The sequence below is a fragment of the Rhinoderma darwinii genome, unplaced genomic scaffold (genome assembly GCF_050947455.1).
Source record: "Rhinoderma darwinii isolate aRhiDar2 unplaced genomic scaffold, aRhiDar2.hap1 Scaffold_478, whole genome shotgun sequence".
Classification (NCBI taxonomy): domain Eukaryota; kingdom Metazoa; phylum Chordata; class Amphibia; order Anura; family Rhinodermatidae; genus Rhinoderma; species Rhinoderma darwinii.
In genome coordinates, this window is record NW_027464024.1 from 174,710 (window position 1) to 193,244 (window position 18,535).

Here is an 18,535-nt window from a genome sequence, read left to right on the forward strand (position 1 = left end):
TGACAGCGGAGACACGCGGCACCTCGGGGGTTATATTCCTCGCCCGTCAGCCCCCCGGGTACTCCCCTCCCCCGTACTTACTGCAATAGTCACTACCGTGCGGTCAGCGAACGCCGTCATCACCACCTTCTGCAGAATATTTTCCTGCGCAGAGAAGCAGAATACAGTGTATCAGGCAGAAATCCGTCACATCCCATAGTAACCGCTCATCGTTTTATGGGGGCTCGTCTGACCGCGCAGGGGGCTCATGTAGGGAAAATGTTGTTCTAATGTAAAATGTATAAATGGCGCAGAAGCGGCTCCGGCCCGTGACACGGAGGTAAGTAAATCCCAATATACCCGGAATGTGTCGGAGGCCCCGCCCATCGCCCAGGAATGTGTCGGAGGCCCCGCCCATCGCCCAGGAATGTGTCGGAGGCCCCGCCCATCGCCCAGGAATGTGTCGGAGGCCCCGCGACTTAAAGAGGAGCGGTCGCTTCTGTATTATTAAATCCTTGTATTCCCCATAAAATAACAATTTTGGATCAGGTTTTATTACAATTGTGCATTGTGCCGTTCCTCTGTTACTCCTCCTAGAACTTTATGAATGAATTAACATCTGGGTGTAACCATTCTCCTTGTCAAAGGGGGTGACGGACACTGATTGGCAATGGTCAGACTGTATGGACACACCCCCAACTGGTAACACCAATATGCCAATGTATTTACAAATTTCTAGGAGGAATAACAGAGGAATGGCACAATGTAGAGTCCTAGGAAAAGGTGAAAACTGACGTCAGGAGAGGCGACGGGTCCTCATTACAGTGAACCTCCCTCCAAATAAACCTTCATGACCCTTCCTCTGCGCCATGACAAGAGCCGGCAGATCCCCCGCTGCGCCTCCTCCTGCTCCCCCGCTGCGCCTCCTCCTGCGCGCGCCCTCCTCCAGCTCCCCCGCTGCGCCTCCTCCTGCGCGCGCCCTCCTCCAGCTCCCCCGCTGCGCCTCCTCCTGCGCGCGCCCTCCTCCTGCTCCCCCGCTGCGCCTCCTCCTGCGCGCGCCCTCCTCCTGCTCCCCCGGCTGCGCCTCCTCCTGCTCGCGCCCTCCTCCTGCTCCCCCGCTGCGCCTCCTCCTGCGCGCGCCCTCCTCCTGCTCCCCCGCTGCGCCTCCTCCTGCGCGTGCCCTCCTCCTGCTCCCCTGCTGCGCCTCCTCCTGCGCGCGCCCTCCTCCTGCTCCCCCGTTGCGCCTCCTCCTGCTCCCCCGGCTGCGCCTCCTCCTGCTCGCGCCCTCCTCCTGCTCCCCCGCTGCGCCTCCTCCTGCGCGCGCCCTCCTCCTGCGCCTCCCCCGCTGCGCCTCCTCCTGCGCGTGCCCTCCTCCTGCTCCCCTGCTGCGCCTCCTCCTGCGCGCGCCCTCCTCCTGCTCCGCCGCTGCGCCTCCTCCTGCTCCCCCGCTGCGCCTCCTCCTGCTCGCGCCCTCCTCCTGCTCCCCCGCTGCGCCTCCTCCTGCGCGCGCCCTCCTCCTGCGTGTGCCCTCCTCCTGCTCCCCCGCTGCGCCTCCTCCTGCGCGCGCCCTCCTCCTGCTCCCCCGGCTGCGCCTCCTCCTGCTCCCCCGCTGCGCCTCCTCCCCTCCTGCGCGCGCCCTCCTCCTGCTTCCCCGCTGCGCCTCCTTCTGCGCGAGCCCTCCTCCTGCTCCCCCGTTGCGCCTCCTCCTGCTCCCCCGCTGCGCCTCCTCCTGCTCCCCCGCTGCGCCTCCTCCTGCGGGCGCCCTCCTCCTGCGTGCGCCCTCCTCCTGCTCCCCCGCTGCGCCTCCTCCTGCGCGCGCCCTCCTCCTGCGCCTCCTCCTGCGCGCGCCCTCCTCCTGCTCCCCCGCTGCGCCTCCTCCTGCGCGCGCCCTCCTCCTGCTCCCCCGCTGCGCCTCCTCCTGCGCGCGCCCTCCTCCTGCTCCCCCGCTGCGCCTCCTCCTGCGCGCGCCCTCCTCCTGCTCCCCCGCTGCGCCTCCTCCTGCGCGCGCCCTCCTCCTGCTCCCCCGCTGCGCCTCCTCCTGCGCGCGCCCTCCTCCTGCTCCCCCGCTGCGCCTCCTCCTGCACGTGCCCTCCTCCTGCTCCCCCGCTGTGCCTCCTCCTGCGCGTGCCCTCCTCCTGCTCCCCCGCTGCGCCTCCTCCTGCACGTGCCCTCCTCCTGCTCCCCCGTTGCGCCTCCTCCTGCTCCCCCGGCTGCGCCTCCTCCTGCTCGCGCCCTCCTCCTGCTCCCCCGCTGCGCCTCCTCCTGCGCGCGCCCTCCTCCTGCGCCTCCTCCTGCGTGCGCCCTCCTCCTGCTCCCCCGCTGCGCCTCCTCCTGCTCCCCTGCTGCGCCTCCTCCTGCGCGCGCCCTCCTCCTGCTCCGCCGCTGCGCCTCCTCCTGCGCGCGCCCTCCTCCTGCTCCCCCGTTGCGCCTCCTCCTGCTCCCCCGCTGCGCCTCCTCCTGCTCGCGCCCTCCTCCTGCTCCCCCGCTGCGCCTCCTCCTGCGCGCGCCCTCCTCCTGCGTGTGCCCTCCTCCTGCTCCCCCGCTGCGCCTCCTCCTGCGCGCGCCCTCCTCCTGCTCCCCCGCTGCGCCTCCTCCTGCACGTGCCCTCCTCCTGCTCCCCCGCTGCGCCTCCTCCTGCACGTGCCCTCCTCCTGCTCCCCCGCTGTGCCTCCTCCTGCGCACGCCCTCCTCACGTTCTCTATGGACTCCTTGTTTTTTGACTCTTGTGGGTTTCCCGAGCCCTCACAGTAAATGTGGCTGATAGCAGAGAGCAGAAGATTGGCGCAACAGGGGGAGCGGGAGGATTGGTGAAGGACGCGGGGGGTGACATCATGTGACTGAGACGGCGGGTGGTGCGGAGCTCACGGTGGCCATGTCGATGGAGGCGGTGGCCTCGTCCATGATGAGGATGCTGCTCTTCCGGACGAACGCTCGGGCCAAGCAGAAAAGCTGCCTCTGACCGACGCTGAAGTTCTCGCCGCCCTCCGTCACCATGGCGTCTGCAGAACGGGGACAAAACAACGGCATTCCTTACATTCAATACAGAAGAATAAAACCGCCACAACGTCCCGGCCCATGTACGGGGGTCCCCGGAGTGTCCGGCACAAACGCAGGAACGGGGGGGACGACCCATAAAGTGCACCATGTTTTTTTTGGATCATTTACGGTTTTTCAGAACAATCTTTAGGTGTTTGGCGACGCTGGTCTCTATGGGAATAACGGATGAAATGTGCGACTGCATGTGGTGTCGCTGACGGAGCCGGGGCTGCAGATCGTCAGGCGTGTCGCGGCCCCTTCTCCCGCTCCTCGTCTTTTAGGTCTTCCAGTTTTCCGCTTCTATTCCTTCCTTTAAATGGAGAAGTGCGCGGCTCCTCCGCACGGGACGCCCCCTCCCCCGACCGCACATACCTAGACCTCCCGGCAGAGCCTTCACCAGGTTCTTGAGCTGCGCGATCTCCAGCGCTTCCCAGAGCCGGTCGTCTGTGCACTTACATTCCGGATCCAAGTTCAGCCTGTACATGAAACAGAAGCGCTGATTGCAGTCACAGCAGCACAGAGGAATTGTGCAAACGTCTCTGCGCGGGACGTTAACACAACATTCCTGCTGCCTCCGTCACAGAGACATTCAGGGGAAGGACGGAGACCAGATGCAGTGCTGCATAACACACTGTAACGAGGGAAATAAGCAGCTCAGGAGCATTAAAGGGCCAGTAACACTCCAGAGGTTATAACAGCGCAGCCGCTTATCAGAGGAGCAGCCGCTTATCAGAGGAGCAGCCGCTTATCAGAGGAGCAGCCGCTTATCAGAGGAGCAGCCGCTTATCAGAGGAGCAGCCGGAATCAGTCACATACAGATGTAGCAGTGCTGGAATTGTTCCTTTGTACAGTGTGATAACTCAGAAGGTTTATTTGCAGTCCTATGTAACCCCCCAACAGAAGAATAATCCCCCATTACCAAAAACCAGTCGCCCCAAAAATGTAAAATCTCAAAATGAAAAATACAAAGTGCTGTACAAGTGATCGCTGCGCCGGCCTTAGTGTTATATTATACACCCCAGACCCCCCACTTACCGTATAGAGCCGCTGAACAGCACGGGGTCCTGGAGGATGATGGAGAGCCGGGAGCGCAGCGTGTGCAGCGGGAGCCGAGCGATGTCCAGTCCATCAATGATGATGGATCCTACACAAAAATATGGAGAGAAAAAAACATATAAAAAAAAAGTTCTGGACCCGTCGCCCGATTATCACCATGTGACCCGACCCCCCGGAAACAACTGAGCAACCGGCCGAGGTCCGGACATGCTGGGAGTTGTAGTACTAATTAACCACATCAACCCTTGCGGAGGCAACGAGGCCCGTGGAGCGGGGGGACCCCTGATTAGTTTGGCCCTTTTCATGGTAATATCCGGCACAGGTCACCCCTGCCCACAGACCCCAAACACAACACTCAGAAAAACCTGTAACCTCCGCACTGGAGACCCCACAACTGCGCCGACACCCCCATAATACACCCCCATAATACACCCCCCCATAATACACCGCACCGACACCCCCATAATACACCCCCCCATAATACACCGCACCGACACCCCCATAATACACTGACACCCCCATAATACACCCCCCATAATACACCGACCCCCCATAATACACCGCGCCGACACCCCCCATAATACACCGACACCCCCATAATACACCGCGCCGACACCCCCCATAATACACCGACACCCCCATAATACACCGACACCCCCATAATACACCGCGCCGACACCCCCATAATACACTGACACCCCCATAATACACCGCGCCGACACCCCCATAATACACCGACACCCCCATAATACACCGCGCCGACACCCCCATAATACACCGACACCCCCATAATACACCGCGCCGACACCCCCATAATACACCGCACCGACACCCCCATAATACACCGACACCCCCATAATACACCGCGCCGACACCCCCATAATACACCGCACCGACACCCCCCCATAATACACCGACACCCCCATAATACACCGACACCCCCAAAATACACCGACACCCCCATAATACACTGCGCCGACACCCCCATAATACACCGCACCGACACCCCCCATAATACACCGACACCCCCATAATACACCGACACCCCCATAATACACCGCGCCGACAGCCCCCATAATACACCGACCCCCCATAATACACCGCGCCGACACCCCCATAATACACCCCCCCATAATACACCGCGCCGACACCCCCATAATACACCCCCCATAATACACAGACACCCCCATAATACACCGACCCCCCATAATACACCGCACTGACACCCCCATAATACACCGCACCGACACCCCCATAATACACCGCGCCGACACCCCCCATAATACACCGACACCCCCATAATACACCGACACCCCCATAATACACCGCGCCGACACCCCCATAATACACTGACACCCCCATAATACACCGCGCCGACACCCCCATAATACACCGACACCCCCATAATACACCGCGCCGACACCCCCATAATACACCGACACCCCCATAATACACCGCGCCGACACCCCCATAATACACCGCACCGACACCCCCATAATACACCGACACCCCCATAATACACCGCGCCGACACCCCCATAATACACCGCACCGACACCCCCCCATAATACACCGACACCCCCATAATACACCGACACCCCCAAAATACACCGACACCCCCATAATACACTGCGCCGACACCCCCATAATACACCGCACCGACACCCCCCATAATACACCGACACCCCCATAATACACCGACACCCCCATAATACACCGCGCCGACAGCCCCCATAATACACCGCGCCGACACCCCCATAATACACCCCCCCATAATACACCGCGCCGACACCCCCATAATACACCGACACCCCCCATAATACACAGACACCCCCATAATACACCGACCCCCCATAATACACCGCACTGACACCCCCATAATACACCGCACCGACACCCCCATAATACACCGCGCCGACACCCCCCATAATACACCGACACCCCCATAATACACCGCGCCGACAGCCCCCATAATACACCGACACCCCCATAATACACCGACCCCCCCATAATACACCGCGCCGACACCCCCATAATACACCCCCCCATAATACACCGCGCCGACACCCCCATAATACACCGACACCCCCCATAATACACAGACACCCCCATAATACACGACCCCCCATAATACACCGCACCGACACCCCCATAATACACCGCACCGACACCCCCATAATACACTGCGCCGACACCCCCCATAATACACCGACACCTCCATAATACACCGCGCCGACAGCCCCCATAATACACCGACACCCCCATAATACACCGACCCCCCCATAATACACCGCGCCGACACCCCCATAATACACCCCCCCATAATACACCGCGCCGACACCCCCATAATACACCGACACCCCCCATAATACAGACACCCCCATAATACACGACCCCCCATAATACACCGCACCGACACCCCCATAATACACCGCACCGACACCCCCCATAATACACCGCGCCGACACCCCCCATAATACACCGACACCTCCATAATACACCGCGCCGACAGCCCCCATAATACACCGACACCCCCATAATACACCGACCCCCCCATAATACACCCCCCCATAATACACCGCTCCGACACCCCCATAATACACCGACACCCCCATAATACACCGACCCCCCCATAATACACCGCACCGACACCCCCATAATACACCGCGCCGACACCCCCATAATACACTGCGCCGACACCCCCATAATACACCGCACCGACACCCCCATAATACACCGCACCCCCCATAATACACCGCGCCGACACCCCCATAATACACCGCGCCGACACCCCCATAATACACCGCACCGACACCCCCATAATACACCGCACCCCCCATAATACACCGCGCCGACACCCCCATAATACACCGCGCCGACACCCCCATAATACACCGCACCGACACCCCCATAATACACCGCACCCCCCATAATACACCGCGCCGACACCCCCATAATACACCGCGCCGACACCCCCATAATACACCGCGCCGACACCCCCATAATACACCGCGCCGACACCCCCATAATACACCGCACCGACACCCCCATAATACACTGCGCCGACACCCCCATAATACACCGCACCCCCCATAATACACCGCGCCAACACCCCCATAATACACCGCACCGACACCCCCCATAATACACCGCGCCGACACCCCCATAATACAACGCACCCCCCATAATACACCGCGCCGACACCCCCATAATACACCGCACCCCCCATAATACACCGCGCCGACACCCCCATAATACACCGCACCGACACCCCCCATAATACACCGCACCGACACCCCCATAATACACCGCACCCCCCATAATACACCGCGCCGACACCCCCATAATACACCGCACCCCCCATAATACACCGCGCCGACACCCCCATAATGCATTGCTCTCTGAGGGGGAGCGGCATTTCCTTTATCAAGCTTCTAAACACTAACTCCCACAATGCACCACATCCTCTGTGGAGACACTGAACCAGCAGGGGGCAGCGTGGTTCTGCAGCCTGAGAGCTAACAGGAAATCAGCAGAACTGTAGATTTACAAAGCCCCTCCCCCTCATGTCATTAACCGGAATCTCGGCGCCCGGAACGTGGGAACTTATTTGCGGCGCGAGATTTCAGGTTTTACTCGGATGTGTGAACAAGAAATAATATGAACCAACCGTCAAATATATCGACCATCCTGAAGAACGCCAGGGACAAGGACGATTTACCGCTCCCCGTGCGGCCGCAGATCCCGACCTGAGGAGAGAAGGAATCGCACAACACGTAACGCACAGCGAGAACTTCACAAACAACGATCCGGATTCCTCCAGAACATCTCAAATAAAAAATGGAGCAACTTTACAAATAGTCTTATCCACAGCTCCGATACAGACCTATGTGTCTCCATGGCAACAGACTACAAACAAACCCCGTGTAGTCTGATCCTGCAGTCTGATCTCCCCTGCATCATACTGACCCCCGGATTGTTAGTATTAGGGGACCTCGTAGTCTGTTACCATGGAGACACATAGTTCTGTATCGGAGCTGAACGTGTCAATGCATTATAGATACTGAGAACATTCCCTAGAAATCTCAGCCCCTGAATCGCATCTTGGTCTCCTACGTGGGTAACAGAGTCCAGAGGGGCGAACCCTCAGCTGTTCATATAATGGGGTAGAAGCTGCGTTGTAGAATTACACCCCTCCTAGCTCCCCACTCCCCTGCCTGTGTGTCAGTCTTCACTGTAGTGCTGGAATTTTATTCATGAACCAGGGAACCCCCCCCCCCAGATACTGGAAGCTGCAGAGAAGGGATTGTGGCTACAAACGATAAGCTGAATCCATGACATAGAATACGTGATGCTGCCGGCTGTGGTTACGGGGAGGGGGGGGTAGCTGGCGGCTGGATGTGTGGTTACGGGGGGGTAGCTGGCGGCTGGGTGTGTGGTTATGGGAGGGGTAGCTGGAGGCTGGGTGTGGCTACGGGGGGGTAGCTGGCGGCTGGGGGTGTGGTTACGGGGGGGTAGCTGGCGGCTGGGTGTGTGGTTACGGGGGGGTAGCTGGCGGCTGGGTGTGTGGTTACGGGGGGTAGCTGGCGGCTGGGTGTGTGGTTATGGGAGGGGTAGCTGGAGGCTGGGTGTGGCTACGGGGGGGTAGCTGGCGGCTGGGTGTGTGGTTACGGGGGGGTAGCTGGCGGCTGGGTGTGTGGTTATGGGAGGGGTAGCTGGAGGCTGGGTGTGGCTACGGGGGGGTAGCTGGCGGCTGGGGGTGTGGTTACGGGGGGGTAGCTGGCGGCTGGGTGTGTGGTTACGGGGGGGTAGCTGGCGGCTGGGTGTGTGGTTACGGGGGGTAGCTGGCGGCTGGGTGTGTGGTTATGGGAGGGGTAGCTGGAGGCTGGGTGTGGCTACGGGGGGGTAGCTGGCGGCTGGGTGTGTGGTTACGGGGGGGTAGCTGGCGGCTGGGTGTGTGGTTATGGGAGGGGTAGCTGGAGGCTGGGTGTGGCTACGGGGGGGTAGCTGGCGGCTGGGTGTGTGGTTATGGGAGGGGTAGCTGGAGGCTGGGTGTGGCTACGGGGGGGTAGCTGGCGGCTGGGAGTGTGGTTACGGGGGGGTAGCTGGCGGCTGGGTGTGTGGTTACGGGGGGGGGTAGCTGGCGGCTGGGTGTGTGGTTACGGGGGGTAGCTGGCGGCTGGGTGTGTGGTTACGGGGGGTAGCTGGCGGCTGGGTGTGTGGTTATGGGAGGGGTAGCTGGAGGCTGGGTGTGGCTACGGGGGGGTAGCTGGCGGCTGGGTGTGTGGTTACGGGGGGGTAGCTGGCGGCTGGGTGTGTGGTTATGGGAGGGGTAGCTGGAGGCTGGGTGTGGCTACGGGGGGGTAGCTGGCGGCTGGGTGTGTGGTTATGGGAGGGGTAGCTGGAGGCTGGGTGTGGCTACGGGGGGTAGCTGGCGGCTGGGGGTGTGGTTACGGGGGGGTAGCTGGCGGCTGGGTGTGTGGTTACGGGGGGGTAGCTGGCGGCTGGGTGTGTGGTTACGGGGGGGGGTAGCTGGCGGCTGGGTGTGTGGTTACGGGGGGTAGCTGGCGGCTGGGTGTGTGGTTATGGGAGGGGTAGCTGGAGGCTGGGTGTGGCTACGGGGGGGGGTAGCTGGCGGCTGGGGGTGTGGTTACGGGGGGGTAGCTGGCGGCTGGGTGTGTGGTTACGGGGGGGGTAGCTGGCGGCTGGGTGTGTGGTTACGGGGGGGGTAGCTGGCGGCTGGGTGTGTGGTTACGGGGGGGGTAGCTGGCGGCTGGGTGTGGCTACAGGGGGGGGTAGCTGGCGGCTGGGTGTGTGGTTATGGGAGGGTAGCTGGCGGCTGGGTGTGGCTACGGGGCGGAGTAGCTGGCGGCTGGGTGTGTGGTTACAGGGGGGGTAGCTGGCGGCTGGGTGTGTGGTTACGGGGGGGGTAGCTGGCGGCTGGGTGTGGCTACTGGGGGGGGTAGCTGGCGGCTGGGTGTGTGGTTACGGGGGGGGGGGGTAGCTGGCGGCTGGGTGTGTGGTTACGGGGGGGGGTAGCTGGCGGCTGGGTGTGGCTACGGGGGGGGTAGCTGGCGGCTGGGTGTGTGGTTATGGGAGGGTAGCTGGCGGCTGGGTGTGTGGTTATGGGGAGGGGTAGCTGGCGGCTGGATGTGTGGTTACGGGGAGGGGTAGCTGGCGACTGGGGGTGTGGTTTCTGGGTGGGGGGGTAGCTGGGTGTGTGGTTACGGGGGGGTAGCTGGCGGCTGGGTGTGTGGTTACGGGGGGGGTAGCTGGCGGCTGGGTGTGTGGTTACGGGGGGGGTAGCTGGTGGCTGGGTGTGTGGTTACGGGGGGGGGTAGCTGGCGGCTGGGGGTGTGGTTTCTGGGGGGGGGTAGCTGGGTGTGTGGTTACGGGGGGGTAGCTGGCGGCTGGGGGTGTGGTTTCTGGGGGGGGGTAGCTGGGTGTGTGGTTACGGGGGGGTAGCTGGCGGCTGGGGGTGTGGTTTCTGGGGGGGGGTAGCTGGGTGTGTGGTTACGGGGGGGTAGCTGGCGGCTGGGGGTGTGGTTTCTGGGGGGGGGTAGCTGGGTGTGTGGTTACGGGGGGGTAGCTGGGTGTGTGGTTACGGGGGGGGTAGCTGGCGGCTGGGTGTGTGGTTACGGGGGGGGGTAGCTGGCGGCTGGGTGTGTGGTTACGGGGAGGGGTAGCTGGGTGTGTGGTTACGGGGGTAGCTGGGTGTGTGGTTACGGGGGGGTAGCTGGCGGCTGGGTGTGTGGTTACGGGGGGTAGCTGGCGGCTGGGGGTGTGGTTTCTGGGGGGGGGGGGTAGCTGGGTGTGTGGTTACGGGGGGGGGTAGCTGGCGGCTGGGTGTGTGGTTACGGGGGGGTAGCTGGCGGCTGGGGGTGTGGTTTCTGGGGGGAGGGGTAGCTGGGTGTGTGGTTACGGGGAGGGGTAGCTGGGGGTGTGGTTACGGGGGGGGTAGCTGGCGGCTGGGTGTGTGGTTACGGGGGGTAGCTGGCGGCTGGGGGTGTGGTTTCTGGGGGGGGGGTAGCTGGGTGTGTGGTTATGGGAGGGGTAGCGGTTCTGCTCCCGGTTGCCCCTGTGCAGTTTTGGGCGCCGCACCTTCTGCCCCGGCTTGATATTCGCCTTCACGTGTTTCAGCACCGGCTTCAGGTTGCTCTCGTATCGCACGCACAAGTCGCTGATCTTGATCTCTCCGTCCTTCGGCCAGTCGTCCGGCACTTGCTGCGAATCTGGAATCAGGTCAAACATAGAGAAGATTTACAAAGAGGTAACACAAAGCGGCACCGCGCCATAAATCAGCAGCTTTGGCGCGGTTTGCCCCGTGGAAACCTGGGATCTCGCTGCCGCCTCGTGATGATGTCATCACATATTTTATGGAGAACTTTATTCCATTATTCGGCAGGAAAATTGTGTAAAAAGGGCAAAACCGCGGGCGTGAGCGGAACTCAACATTCTCGTGGAGGTTTTTATGATGAAACAGCTAAAAGCAAGCGCGAGTACCGCGTGACCGCGCCGGACAGCGCCATTCTGAAGAAGTGTGAGGAATAAAGCTGCCCCTCCCCCGCATGAAGTAAATATAGCAGAGCCCGTGAGCGTCATACTGTACCCATCGTCCCCTCGTAACACTCAGATTCGATGTTCAGGAAACTGTTCACCTTCTTCACCGCGCCAATCTGAACCTCCAAATCCGCCAGATTCCTCACCACCCAGTTCAGGTAGTTCGTTACCTACAGAATGTGGGGGAGACGCAGCGACAGCTCCATCAACTACTCCCCACAACGTCGTCATCTACCGGAAAACACGACCACAGTCATCTAGTACTGATCCTGAGCGACATCATGTCTCCTACTCCAGTCACATCCAGAGCTGCGGTCACTATTCTGTGCATACATCATGTCTCCTACTCCAGTCACATCCAGAGCTGCGGTCACTATTCTGTGCATACATCATGTCTCCTACTCCAGTCACATCCAGAGCTGCGGTCACTATTCTGTGCATACATCATGTCTCCTACTCCAGTCACATCCAGAGCTGCGGTCACTATTCTGTGCATACATCATGTCTCCTACTCCAGTCACATCCAGAGCTGTGGTCACTATTCTGTGCATACATCATGTCTCCTACTCCAGTCACATCCAGAGCTGCGGTCACTATTCTGTGCATACATCATGTCTCCTACTCCAGTCACATCCAGAGCTGTGGTCACTATTCTGTGCATACATCATGTCTTAAACTCCAGTCACACCCACAGCTGCGGTCACTATTCTGTGCATACATCATGTCTCCTACTCCAGTCATATCCAGAGCTGCGGTCACTATTCTACTGTTACATCATGTCTCCTACTCCAGTCACATCCAGAGCTGCGGTCACTATTCTGTGCATACATCATGTCTTAAACTCCAGTCACACCCACAGCTGCGGTCACTATTCTACTGCTACATCATGTCTCCTACTCCAGTCACATCCAGAGCTGCGGTCACTATTCTGTGCATACATTATGTCTCCTACTCCAGTCACATCCAGAGCTGCGGTCACTATTCTACTGTTAGATCATGTCTATACTCCAGTCACATCCAGAGCTGCAGTCACTATTCGGCTGTTACATCATGTCTCATACTCCAGTCACACCCACAGCTGCAGTCACTATTCTGCTGTTACATTATGTCTTATACTCCAGTCACATCCAGAGCTGTAGTGACAATTGTGCTGCCTGAGTAAATATCTCAGTTGAGTCCCCATAATGCACTGCTTGCTCCTTTCTACACCAGAATACTGTGCAGTGTCTAATGTAAACACTACATCTCCCATAATGTATTGCAGCGGACTGTGCCCTGTACAGACACCCCAGGGGCAATAGATCTGGGCTGACGGCGAAGTGAAAACTGACAGAATTGTACGTTTAGATACTGGATTTATAAAACAGGAAACTGTTAGAATTTTGAATGCAGCTCTGGATGTGACTGGAGTTTGTATGAACTCAGCAGGAAAGTACAATTCTTCTCGGAGAGATGGATACAAACCGTCAGGGCGTAGGTGAGACCCAATCCGACGATCCCAGAGGTGAATCCAGAGGTGATGGAGGTGACGGCAGCCATGAGCACGATGCAAGCGCCGAGGTAATCCTACAAAGAAGAGGGAGCGTCAGCGCGGGCGATCACATCGGAAGAAGTGCAGCGGATTATGGGATATTCATGGACGGAGGTCGACCCATATCTCATAATTACCGATCACCCCCCCCCCCCCCTGACAGGTTAGGTGTCTCATTCTGGGGGACACACTGAAGGATTCTGGGTAACATCTGATATATTGAGGTGGAGTTCCCCTTTAAGAGTCTGTCAGTTCCAGTGTCATCTGGTCATGATCAGGACACCCCACAATTCACAGGATTTTCTGGTAGCTCCTTCTTATCCTGATACATAAACGTGGGGAACTTATCAGCCTGAGCCCCCAGAACATGAGCATTGTGGGAAGGGAGAGCGGCTGCGCAGTATCCGGGCACCGGGCGCGTCCTTTATGTCCAGGGGGCGGCAGCTGCTGCTCTCTGTGTTCTGTCATCTTTCCCAAAAAACTTCATGTCAGGTGTTCGCAGCGTGACCGCCAAACACACGAGGGAGCACGACCATCACCCCCAGCGGAATACGAGGGAGCACGACCATCACCCCCAGCGGAATACGAGGGAGCACGACCATCACCCCCAGCGGAATACGAGGGAGCACGACCATCACCCCCAGCGGAATACGAGGGAGCACGACCATCACCCCCAGCGGAATACGAGGGAGCACGACCATCACCCCCAGCGGAATACGAGGGAGCACGACCATCACCCCCAGCGGAATACGAGGGAGCACGACCATCACCCCCAGCGGAATACGACGGAGCACGACCATCACCCCCAGCGGAATACGAGGGAGCACGACCATCACCCCCAGCGGAATACGACGGAGCACGACCATCACCCCCAGCGGAATACGAGGGAGCACGACCATCACCCCCAGCAGAATACGAGGGAGCACGACCATCACCCCCAGCAGAATACGAGGGAGCACGACCATCACCCCCAGCGGAATACGAGGGAGCACGACCATCACCCCCAGCGGAATACGACGGAGCACGACCATTACCCCCAGCGGAATACGAGGGAGCACGACCATCACCCCCAGCGGAATACGAGGGAGCACGACCATCACCCCCAGCGGAATACGAGGGAAATTGTAATGATTGGTTGTGTAATTCCTGATGAGGATTCCGGCTCCTAAACTCAAACAAGGTGTGCAGTGTGGACGGATCATGAGTGGGGAGGTTGGATGACGAGTGGGGAGGTTGGATGACGAGTGGGGAGGTTGGATGACGAGTGGGGAGGTTGGATGACGGGTGGGGTGGTTGGATGATGGGTGGGGTGGACGGATCATGAGTGGGGAGGTTGGATGACGAGTGGGGAGGTTGGATGACGAGTGGGGAGGTTGGATGATGGGTGGGGTGGTTGGATGATGGGTGGGGAGGTTGGATGATGGGTGGGGTGGTTGGATGATGAGTGGGGTGGTTGGATGATGAGTGGGGAGGTTGGATGATGAGTGTGATGTGTGCAGTGTGGACGGATGATGGGTGGGGTGGTTGGATGATGAGTGGGGAGGTTGGATGATGAGTGTGATGTGTGCATTGTGGACGGATGATGAGTGGGGAGGTTGGATGATGAGTGGGGTGGTTGGATGATGAGTGGGGTGGTTGGATGATGAGTGGGGAGGTTTGATGATGAGTGGGGAGGTTTGATGATGAGTGGGGAGGTTTGATGATGAGTGGGGAGGTTGGATGACGAGTGGGGAGGTTTGATGATGAGTGGGGAGGTTTGATGATGAGTGGGGAGGTTTGATGATGAGTGGGGAGGTTTGATGATGGGTGGGGAGGTTGGATGACGAGTGGGGAGGTTGGATGACGAGTGGGGAGGTTGGATGATGGGTGGGGAGGTTGGATGACGAGTGGGGAGGTTGGATGATGGGTGGGGAGGTTGGATGATGGGTGGGGTGGTTTGATGATGAGTGGGGAAGTTGGATGACGAGTGGGGAGGTTGGATGATGGGTGGGGTGGTTGGATGATGGGTGGGGTGGTTGGATGACGAGTGGGGAGGTTGGATGATGGGTGGGGAGGTTGGATGATGGGTGGGGAGGTAGGATGATGGGTGGGGTGGTTGGATGATGGGTGGGAAGGTTGGATGACGAGTGGGGAGGTTGGATGATGGGTGGGGTGGTTGGATTACGAGTGGGGAGGTTGGATGATGGGTGGGGTGGTTGGATGATGGGTGGGGAGGTTGGATGACGGGTGGGGAGGTTGGATGACGGGTGGGGAGGTTGGATGACGAGTGGGGAGGTTGGATGATGGGTGGGGTGGTTGGATGATGGGTGGGGAGGTTGGATGATGGGTGGGGTGGTTGGATGATGGGTGGGGTGGTTGGATGACGGGTGGGGTGGTTGGATGACGAGTGGGGAGGTTGGATGATGAGTGGGGAGGTTGGATGACGAGTGGGGAGGTTGGATGATGGGTGGGGTGGTTGGATGATGGGTGGGGAGGTTGGATGATGAGTGGGGAGGTTGGATGATGAGTGGGGAGGTTTGATGACGGGTGGGGAGGTTGGATGACGAGTGGGGAGGTTGGATGACGGGTGGGGTGGTTGGATGATGGGTGGGGTGGTTGGATGATGGGTGGGGAGGTTGGATGACGAGTGGGGAGGTTGGATGACGGGTGGGGAGGTTGGATGATGGGTGGGGTGGTTGGATGATGGGTGGGGAGGTTGGGTGTAGTTCTCCTTCTCACCGTCCTGACTTCCAGCCACCGGTTGGCCGCTGATAGGAACAGGTAGGCCAGGTTGTTGGTGTCCGTCAGCTCCAGCATTCGCTGTTTGAATCTGGATTCGTGTCTGTGGATGAGAAGTCGCTGATTATACAGGACGGCGCACGGACCGCACAGCGTTTACCAATCATAGAAATGATCTTTCTGCATCGTCTTTCCTCTGATCTGTCTGAGCCCTGATCTCCAGAATACGTAGGTAACAGACCCTCCCCCATATTAATGGATATATCCTTATACTAGATGACACCAGGGGATGGGGGGCAAGTTGCAGCAGTCAGTACGGCACCCCCGTCATTCTCTGCCCAGTCCCACAGACCCCAGTGCAATGTGGAGGTCTCAGAAGAGAACAGAACCTGCGCTGAGCCGCAACACATCGGGGTCATTCCGAATAGTAAATGGAGGTGAGAGCAACACGGGGGCCCCTGACGAGGAGCAACACGGGGGCCCCTGACGAGCTGCAACCCCCCCTGACGAGCCGCCCCCCCCTGACGAGCCACCTCCCCTGACGAGCCGCCCCCCCTGACGAGCCGCCCCCCCACTGACGAGCCACCCCCCCCCCCCTGACGAGCCGCCCCCCCCACTGACGAGCCACCCCCCCCCCCCTGACGAGCCGCCCACCCCCCCGACGAGCCACCCCCCCCCCCCGACGAGCCGCCCCCCCAGACTACAGATTGTATATAATCCACTTATATATTAAACATGTGATAACACAGGGGCATTGCGGATACCTGAAGGCGCGGATCGTGGTGAGACCTTCGGCCGTCTCGGAGAAGTGGCAGAGCAGCGGCAGCTGAGTGTTGTCATCCAACTCCTGGAGATCCCTGAGAGACAGAGAGAAGGGGACGCCGGGGCTGATCAAATGACTGAAACGTCCCTGAGGGGCCCCCAGGACTCTCACAACAACGGGGGTTCATCCGCATTCTTTTTTTTTCTTTTGGTGGTCATTTGTTTGGTTCCCCTTGATTTCCATTCTTGGTGAGGACTTGATGCTGTGATCCTCCCTGCAGCCCTGCATGTGTTGCTACTCAACTTTCCCAGACTCCTGAGAAGATCTGCCTAGACATTTAGTGACATGACTCCCAGATCGCTGCTGTAGTGAGGAGAGGAGCCGGGGAAAGTTGGGCGACGACCGCTGTGATGGTGGGGAACGTCCTCCCAGCAGCGCTTTAGGGTCTGTGCCCGACCCATCTTCAGACGTAATTGGAGCCGTTTTTCATGGACTCCACTGATAACGTCCGTAAAATACGCTGCGAAAAACGCGAGTTGCTACAAAAACGTCTGAAAATCAGGAGCCGCTTTCGCCCGAGCGCCGTATTTTCAGAGGTGTTTTGTTAAGCCGTGTGAACAGACCCTTATACAGCGCACTGGTCGTTGCAGATTTACGCGGTGACGTCACAAAAACTTCTGACGTTTGTGGATTTTCCACCATAATCATAAAGTTGCGTCCAGTTTTACGTTTCCGCGTTTCCTTGCCCCCACTTTTATTTAGGGATCCCAGACCCTGCAGGGATTGTGTCCCGTCATACTCACTTAGAGGCGACTCTGAAATATTTCTGGATGAAGTAGAAGGCGACGCTGAGCGGGAAGAGCGCGATCAGGAAGTAGGGATTGGCGTAGCTGATGACCCCGATGGCGGAGAGACAGAGGAGGGTGGAGCGGGTGAGCGACTCCAGGGTGGGGGGGATGTGCTGGGGGAGACACAAGGGTCACATCAGTATTAGCGCAGCATCTCTCCCCCGCTGCCGGCGCAGGGCGCTCCACGCCGCCGTCTCACCTGATCGATGATGTTTGTATCAGCCGAGAAACGGTTTAGGATTAAGCCGAGCGGCGTCGTGTCGAAGAACCTGCAGATACAAAGATGCATCGTGTCATTACTTAAAGGGGAATTACACTGAAATGTATCCTCTAAGCCACGGTGCAGAGCTCAGACTTCACAGAGTCACAAAATGGAAGGTTTTGTAGAGCGACTAAACCCCTTTAACGAGGCTCAGAGATTCCAGCTCAAATCTCCAACACAATGACCTCTGGGAACCATTGCCGAACTGAACGAGAGATAGGAGCCAGTAGGATCTTTCACTGTGATTGACTGCCAGGGAGAATTGAGGGAGGGATGGGAAGTTGTATTTGGGTGACCAGGTGACAGAAAAGCAGCTCCATGACAGTTAACATGGCAGCGATCACTCGGCACAGGATCCTGATTGACTCACCTGATCGGCGCCAGGATGATTTTTTTCAGCAGATTGTCATGCAGATTCCTGGCTGCCGTGTGGCCCAACCACTCCACAGTCAGCGAGGTGATGAGACAGAGGATGATCCCGGAGGCGCTGAGGATGCTGAACCCCATCACATAATACCTCTGATCGCCCAGATCCTTCCCTACCTGTGATGGAGAGGATCATGTCATCTACACGGAACTACTAAACACGTGACGGTGCCCGATTAATGGACTTCTGCTGTATGATATGATGTATGATATGATGTATGATAGGCTGTATGATATGATGTATGATAGGCTGTATGATATGATGTATGATAGGCTGTATGATAGGCTGTATGATATGCTGTATGATAGGCTGTATGATATGATGTATGATATGCTGTATGATATGCTGTATGATAT

General features: G+C 58.8%; 1 protein-coding gene across 1 annotated transcript in view; it reads right to left on the minus strand.

Moving 5' to 3' along the window:
* The window catches only part of LOC142719280 (ATP-binding cassette sub-family C member 9-like), a 27,068-nt gene extending 8,792 nt beyond the window's left edge, over positions 1 to 18,276 (minus strand). The window contains exons 1-13 of the mRNA XM_075848769.1: positions 18,123 to 18,276; positions 17,690 to 17,759; positions 17,446 to 17,603; positions 16,644 to 16,736; positions 15,880 to 15,982; positions 13,095 to 13,196; positions 11,680 to 11,800; positions 11,172 to 11,302; positions 7,741 to 7,819; positions 4,051 to 4,159; positions 3,388 to 3,491; positions 2,845 to 2,978; positions 82 to 144 (exon numbers count right to left, since the gene is read on the minus strand). Coding sequence (XP_075704884.1) covers positions 82 to 144; positions 2,845 to 2,978; positions 3,388 to 3,491; positions 4,051 to 4,159; positions 7,741 to 7,819; positions 11,172 to 11,302; positions 11,680 to 11,800; positions 13,095 to 13,196; positions 15,880 to 15,982; positions 16,644 to 16,736; positions 17,446 to 17,603; positions 17,690 to 17,759; positions 18,123 to 18,259 — 1,404 coding nt within the window. The 5' untranslated portion in view covers positions 18,260 to 18,276. The remainder of the gene's footprint in view (positions 1 to 81; positions 145 to 2,844; positions 2,979 to 3,387; positions 3,492 to 4,050; positions 4,160 to 7,740; positions 7,820 to 11,171; positions 11,303 to 11,679; positions 11,801 to 13,094; positions 13,197 to 15,879; positions 15,983 to 16,643; positions 16,737 to 17,445; positions 17,604 to 17,689; positions 17,760 to 18,122) is intronic.
* Between the last annotated feature and the right edge of the window lie 259 nt (positions 18,277 to 18,535).